Genomic DNA, 7,382 nt, shown 5'->3' with positions numbered 1-7,382 from the left:
TGTTGTTACACATATTACAAAATGGGCTTACAGAAGAGCCTTCTGTCTGGTAAGAGGTTATAAGTTTTAGTTGGAGAGGTGAGACAGAGTGCACTGAGGTCGAGACATACAGTCTGGACACACATACACACATACACACACAAACACACACACACACATAGTCGGTAGACTCATTTCTAGGTAAGAGTTCAGATATATTTTGCTTGCAACTGCATTTTGTGCCTGCATAAGTGACGAGTTTGTTGTAGGACGGACTGCTGATGTTGTGAGATAAGCTGTCGTACGGCAGCTACAGGAAACACCTGGTTTTGGAGGCAAAGAAAATGTTCTTTTTGAATGTGTTAAAGGTTGCCATTGCTGTAACTCATGCATGTTATGTATCTGCTTTGACGCATGAGGGGGCGTTATAATACCCTGATGTATAAAACATTCTGAGTATGCTTTCTTGGGGGGGGGGGGGGGGGGGGTTATGCTGAGGATTGTGACGGTGTATTTCCTCCACACGTGTGTTTTAATAAAATCATTGTTTTGACGCACTTGGACCTGTGGTTGTTTGTCTCTCACCTCAATTACGAACTGGTGACAGTTTTGGTGCCGAAGACCCGGATTGAGGGGGGATGTTGTTTGGTGGTTTGGCTGAGGTCCAGTGGTGTGGTCAAACGGATGGACAGGAGCCAGCAGGTCGACTGAGTGACGGGCCCTTTATAAGACAGGTAAGGCACCGCCTATTGATTAAAGTAAATATCTAAAAGGTGCTGATTTGGAAATAAAGCTAAATTGAATGTTCACTCAGTAGAGTTTCTGGTGAAATGTCCGTGGTGATTTTGGGTCATTGGTCATAAAAGTAAAAGTTTGGGGAATATTTGACTGACAAAATTTAGTACCGTTAATTTTGTGGTTGAAGTTTAAGTTGATGTGATACGTGTTTATGTTGGTGTGTTATACTTGTTGATTGTGACATCAGCCAAGAAAAGAGTTTAGATTAGGGTATTTGGTGAAGGGATGGATGTATCCCTGTATTGATTAGTAGAATTAGATTCGGGCATCAGATAATAAACTGGCGGTTAGAGTCCACAGTGATGCTTTTAAATGTATTTAAATTAATTTAGGACCGGAGTTGGACTCCGAGGAGCGCAGGTGCTCAGTGTGTGGCAGCGACTGGTGATCATGGACGCACGGTCATCCCTGGCGACGTCCAGTTAGCCCGGGTAGTTCCCGCGGGACTTCGGGCACCCATTAAAAACTAAGTGGTAAAGGACCACTTCTTTACTGCGCTGTTTGATTGACAGGGCGGGGTCCCGGCCGTGACCATTCAACGTGACTGACAGGTGAGCTTTAAGTAAAGCTGTAAGGCGCAAGTGGGATACTTAGACGCTGGAGGTGGAGCTTCCTGTCCAGCCGCAGGAAGCGGTTATAAATTAATTAGGGCCTAGAAATTTGACCGCTATCGGAGAGGGCGTTCCCGAAGCGGGCTGATTGACCAGAAAGGTGGGCGAACCTGGGCCTTAGAGGCTTTTAAAGTGGTCGAAAAGTTAGGTGTACCGGTACTGAGGTTTTGAAGATGTGATATGGAAATGTTGAAGAATTTGTCTTGGCAACTGGTGTCTTTTGTTATGTTTATACATGTCTGAGCATATAATTAAGTGTAAATTGGTGGTTTGAATTGCATGGTTATAAGTGGGTGTGGTGTGAAAGTGATTTAATACAGAGGCTGAGTGAATGAGGATAAAATAAAATACTGGGTGAAAAGTATTGTGAAATTTGCTGATGAAAAGCTGAAAGATGTGATGATGTGTTGCTGAACTGTGGTAAATTGTGGTGAATGTTTTAAGTGTTTTTACGTTTGAAGCTTGTGTACTGGTGAAGCACTGAAGGGGGTGCTTTTCATGAATTTGGATATTGTTTATTGGAGAAAAGAGTATAATAAAGCTTTTGTTGATTTTGGGCCGAGCTTATGTGTAATATTTTGAGTATATTATCATTAAATACTGCAGTCTTGTGTTGGTGATTTTATATTGTGAGTACGGGGGTTGTAGTTTTTCATGAGGAGGTTATTAAGAGAACTCCTGTAAAACTCCTGAAAAATAGAGTTGTTGAGTCTTTGTTAAGAATATAATTCAAAAGGAATAATTGTGTGATTTGTGGTTGATATCTTAATTTGGCTGTAAGAAGGCAGAGGTGTGTGGTTTATTTTTGATATTTTTCAGAACGGAGACAACGGGGGTGTGTGGTTTGATTTATGTCTTCTCCGTAGTAAGAATAAAAGCGCGTGTACAGAGGCTCTATTTTTATTTTTAAGCTTTGCAATTTGTTGATGGAGTAACTGCGAGAGTGAATTTGTGCTGGTTTGGCGTGGTTAAATTGCTGGAGTTTGGTTTTTGATAAGTTGTGTTTTTGGGAGAACTGCGAGCGTGTGAGTGTGTGTGGAGAGAGAGAGAGAGAGAGAGGGTGCAGCTGCAAGGTGGCTGTCAGAGCTTAGAGGAAGTGAAGGTTAAGCAGTCAAGGCGCCTCTGACTGTAAAAAGGGAAGTACAGCGAGGGGACCCAGAGGGTGGAGTCCCAGAGCAGCCATTTTGTGAGGGTGAGGTTAAATTCAAAATGGCTGATGCCGTGAGGGTGACCCCTAGTGGGGAAAAGAAGTACAAGCCACTTAAGGAGCAGGTGGATCAATTAAAAAAGGCCATTAAAATCACTTCTCAGGGAACTCCTAAGGAGATTGCCCGGGAGTGTCAGGACATGGAAGAGGAGGTGAAGAAATTATGTGACAGCCAACAAAAAACCTTGGAAGATAAAGTAACTCTTCATCTGATTTTTAAAGATGAAGGTGGAAAATGTGAAAAGAGGATGAAGGAAGTAAGTAGAAAAGTGAAAGCAGAAAAGAAGCTGATGAAGGAAAAACATGGTAAGTATTGTAAATTTATGATTATGTGCCAGGGGGTGTCTCAGTGGATGAAAGAGGAAGTGGATGAGACCGGACCAACGCCGGCAAAAGAGGGACAGAAGGGAGCCACGGCTGATTTGACATCAACGTCTGGATATCCCAGCCTGACACAACTGCCTACTGCCCCGCCTCCCACCGTACGCCTTTCCAATTCTGACTTTGGAGAGTGGTACACTGTGGGGGCCAGGAGGAAGAACCAGAACAGTGAAGGGAGGAATGGTGGATTTTCAGGAAAACAGGAGACAACTGACTCCTACCTGGCAGGCAGAGGGAGCCAACACAGGAGTGACGCAGCCTCAACCAGTAGCTGGGACATCTGGGTAGCATAACTACACAGAGTGTGACTTTGCTTCCTCCTTCGCACTTCAGCCCAGAAGGAGCTCTGGAAGAAGCTCAGCCTGAGGCTCAGAAGAGTGCAGAACGGGTCAGCCAGGAAGTGGCAGCCCAGGACTCATGGACCTCAGAGGAGGATACCCCTGGACCGCAGTTCCAGAGCTCGCCACAAAAGGAGAAGCAAAAGGCCTGTCGGAGGCCAAATGCTGGTGACCTTAAGGAAAATCAGTGGCAGGGGGAGGTTGTCGGAAAAATGTCTACCAACCGGGAAGCCATGATGAAGCTAGAAGAGAAGTTGAAAGAACTGGAGGAGGGGGTAATAGAACAGAGGATCGAAGCGTTGGAGAAGGACATCACGAGGTCGATAAGAAAATTACAGAAACCACAGGAAGCGTCGACTTTGGGGATTGAAGGGTTAGCCCCAAAGTTTCACGCTGACTTGGGTCTGAGGACGCTTCGCTCAGGAAGGACTTTGGGGGAACAAAGAGACAAAAGACAGTCGATCTTTGAGAAGAACCAGAGGCAGAGCATTGCATTGCAGACTGAGGAGGGGCACTTCGACACAGAAGATGAATTGCCACTCTCGATGCCTTTGATGAAGGGGCTAAAGGGAGAACCAGTGTATCAGCCCTATAACATCAGAGACTTGGAGGCGCTGGTGAAGCAACTACCCCCGATCACAGAGGGAGGAGCCGCTTGGCTGAGGAAGTTGCAGAGTCTAACAGAAGGAGAAAAGTTGGCCTTGGGTGATTTTAGAGCAGTAGGTGGGCGAGCCATGAGAGGAGGTGGTCTAGCTGATGTGGAACGGATAGCAGGAACTAGGTGTTCAGTGAATGACGTCCCCCATGAAAGGGTGCGAAATGCTCTCGCTGACACAGTGCGTGACAAATATCCGACCCCCAACACTGGCACCACACCTAAAATAGTGTGGAGCCCAGAACACACTCCTAAGAGAGTTTATAGAGCATGCAAAAGAACAAGTGAATTATGCAGACTGGAGAACATCCGGGACAAGAGGGAGAACATCAGGCGTGGTTTCGCTCAGCAGTGTTGGCAGGTCTGCCCGAGCAAGTGAGAGCTGACCTAGAAAAGAATCCAGACTTTGCGGTTGCAAATTCTACAAAATGGGAGAGACATGTGATCCACAGACTTCAGTTGGAAGAAGAAGAGGTGACCAACAAGAAGAAGGAGTTAGAGGAGGCGCAAGGGCAGCTGCTGAGACTACAACTGGCTGAGGTCAGAGATAAAGTAAATGAAAAGAAAAAAGAAAGTAAGGAGGGAGCTAAGAAAATGCTGGTGGCAAAGCCTCAGGGCGATCCTGGGCCCGACTGGCCAGATCTGGACCCAAATCTGTATCCTGATGACCGATGGCCCGTCAATGGACCAAGGCAAGGACAACCCGCGGGGAATTGGGGGGCTGGTAGGTCGCAAAGAGGGCGTGGTGGATACAGGAGGGGGGCACTAAGGGGTCGTGGTCTGGGGGGACCTATGCTGGACCCCAACACGTGACTAACGGTGCGTTCACACCGAACGCGATAGAGGCGGCCAGAGCGTCAGGTTTACATGTAAAGTCAATGGAAAGAGGCTGATGACACGCGATTGCGCGTCCGGCGAAAATTCTGAAGCAGATTTGCGTCGCCAAAACGCCAAAACGCCTGAAACGCGCGTCAGTGTAGCGCGTCTGGCGCGTTTGACTCGCGGAAAAAACCACGCGCGTGAGTTTTTGTGTTGCATTTTGTGCATACGCGTCTTTCGCCTCTACCGCTCGAGTTGGAAAAATTTGAACTCCAGCGTCAAATCGCGCCGCGTCAACCAATCAGGAGCCTGGTGACGTCGCTGTAACCAGGTCAAAGGGGCAGATCAAACCAAAGCCCTTCATTCTTCGTTCAGTATGGAGGAAAAACTAATCAGCGCAGTGGCTAATCACCCAGAATTGTACGATGCTAGCTGCTACTTCTACCGGGACAGGAACAAAAAGGAACTAGCTTGGAGGCACATAAGTGAGGAGATCGGGCAACCTGGTAAGTTCATTTGTTCTTATTTTTAATTTTCAGACTGACCCGATGAAGCCGCGCAAAAGCTAGCAAGCATGCCTACTGTCCCGCTATTTTCCCACTGATGTACAAATACCTTTCCGCTAACAAGATAATGTGTTTATTCAGAGGACATCTGCAGGAAAAAGTGGAAGAGCCTCAGGGACACCTATAATAAGGAGAAGAGGACGGAGAAGGAGAAGAGGAGTGGGTCTGCAGCAGGATCGGGGAGGAGATGGAAGTTCTTCGCGGTCATGGGGTTTCTGGACCCCTTCCTCACCCCGCGGGAGACAAGCGGCAATATGGTCCAGGCCGTGGAGAACTTCGCCCCCGAGGACCAGGGACAGCCCGGAGAGGCAGCAGGGGAGTTTCAGTCTGAAGGTATGTTTACAATGAATTAATGTAGGCAGTTAATTTATGCGTGTTTTCATATAGGAATGTATTTTGTTTATTAATAACAGTATACAGTGGTCCCGCAGTTCATCCGTCACTGCAACAATGCGCATTGCATTCTGCAGCCTGATTGACAAATACCCTCCATGTCGTGTCTCCTGCGCCAAATTTACCATGTTTGGTTTTGATAACCATCACGTCCAATAGAAAAAACAGCACAAAGACACTCATAACTATGACCCTCATTCGGAAATAGACACCTGCACTGCGAGGGAAAAAGGCGCACAAAAGTGGCGCCACAGACGGAGAAAAAGCACGGCATAATAATACTTTTACGTTTAAAAATCGACAAAGGTTTGCACTTTGACAATGAACTTATGAGAACTGCGGCTATTGTTCATGTGCTGCAATAAATGAGGGACCACTGTATATAATTTCTGAATGACTATTGTTTTCAACCTGTTAACATTTAATATTGTCTTAATAGAGTCATCTGATTATGCAGCAGAGCCATCCCCTGCTGCTTCTTCTGGCTCCCCAGTCCCTGGTCCCTCCACTCCTGCTGCTGCACCCACAGGTATGTACATCAAGCACTGATAGCTTTTTAGTCACTTGGATTCCCTGGTGATCACCTTTACTAAATATTCACAACCAATCTGTTCATATCCTGTTTTTTTAAATTGTGAAAATGAAAATCTAGTAGCAGCCTTCTCAATTCTTTGTGTTTTGTGCTGTGTTTTACAGGCCCACAGAGGAGGAAAGCTCAAAAGCGGCAGAGGGACGGGTCACAGGATGGTCCATCGGCGGTGGAGCTGGCCATCCTGGAGTCGCTGAAGAGGCCACGCCCGTCTCCAACGGAGTATTTCCTCCTCAGCCTTGCTCCTGCTCTGGAGAGCCTGCCGCCTCAGACACGAGAATTCGTGAAATTTCAAATGCATAAATTAGTTTTTGAAAGCAGCACAGCTGTGTTAAATTTGGAAACATTGGACCCTAGCGATCAGTAGTTTACTGATGAGGCAGCAGGCTCTCCAGGGCAGAAACAATGTTCTTATTTTTCTCCTCATTCTCCCTGAGGCTCTTCCACTCCAAGCTGGGTCCTTTTTGTTCCTGTCCCTCTGTAAATAGTTAAATGTTATATATTTATGTTTAATGTTGTTATTGAATTTATATATTTTTTCAAATAAACATTTTTAATAACTAATGTCTCAGTTTTACTACACAGCAAATATTCGCACCCGACTTGACACATGTAGAATGTATTTCTTATTATACTAATGACAAAATATACTAATACAGTGGGATGCAAACGTTTGGGCAACCTTGGTAAAAGTCATTATTTTCCGCTATAAATCGTTGGTTGTTACAATAAAAGTTGTCAGTTAATTAGATCATATGGAAGACACGCACAGTGATATTTGAGAAGTGAAATTAAGTTCACTGGATTTACATAAAGTGTGGAATAACTGTTTAAACAAAATCAAGCAGGTGCATAAATTGGCAACTTAAAAAAGACAAATGAAATGAAAATTTAGTGTATATCAATGTGTGTCTCTAATATATGATATATGCAAGTGACATTTTCAATTGTAACAGCAATTCATACAGGAAAATAATGACTATTAATAAGGTTGCCCAAAATTTTGCATCACACAGTATATAGGAACATAGTGAAGACAAGTTATT

General features: G+C 45.3%; 1 protein-coding gene across 1 annotated transcript; it reads left to right on the top strand.

The window, feature by feature from the left end:
• The first annotated feature begins 5,110 nt into the window (after window positions 1–5,110).
• On the top strand, window positions 5,111–6,811 carry LOC109200250 (uncharacterized). The gene is made up of 4 exons (XM_019355751.2): window positions 5,111–5,294; window positions 5,436–5,687; window positions 6,187–6,276; window positions 6,444–6,811. The coding sequence occupies exons 1-4, from the start codon at window positions 5,165–5,167 to the stop codon at window positions 6,701–6,703; spliced, it is 732 nt and encodes a 243-aa protein (XP_019211296.1). The 5' UTR covers window positions 5,111–5,164; the 3' UTR covers window positions 6,704–6,811.
• Window positions 6,812–7,382: the final 571 nt, after the last annotated feature.

The sequence above is a fragment of the Oreochromis niloticus genome, linkage group LG9, assembly GCF_001858045.2.
Source record: "Oreochromis niloticus isolate F11D_XX linkage group LG9, O_niloticus_UMD_NMBU, whole genome shotgun sequence".
NCBI classification, from domain to species: domain Eukaryota; kingdom Metazoa; phylum Chordata; class Actinopteri; order Cichliformes; family Cichlidae; genus Oreochromis; species Oreochromis niloticus.
Note: the sequence above shows the minus strand (reverse complement) of the source record. Positions and strands in the feature narration are given on the sequence as shown.

Excerpts from the sequence above, each read along its gene's own strand:
- LOC109200250 (XM_019355751.2), top strand. The coding sequence starts at position 5,165 with ATGGAGGAAAAACTAATCAGCGCAGTGGCTAATCACCCAGAATTGTAC. Across the intron at positions 5,295-5,435 it reads TGAGGAGATCGGGCAACCTG|AGGACATCTGCAGGAAAAAG; the intron begins GTAAGTTCATTT and ends GTGTTTATTCAG. Across the intron at positions 6,277-6,443 it reads TCCTGCTGCTGCACCCACAG|GCCCACAGAGGAGGAAAGCT; the intron begins GTATGTACATCA and ends TGTGTTTTACAG.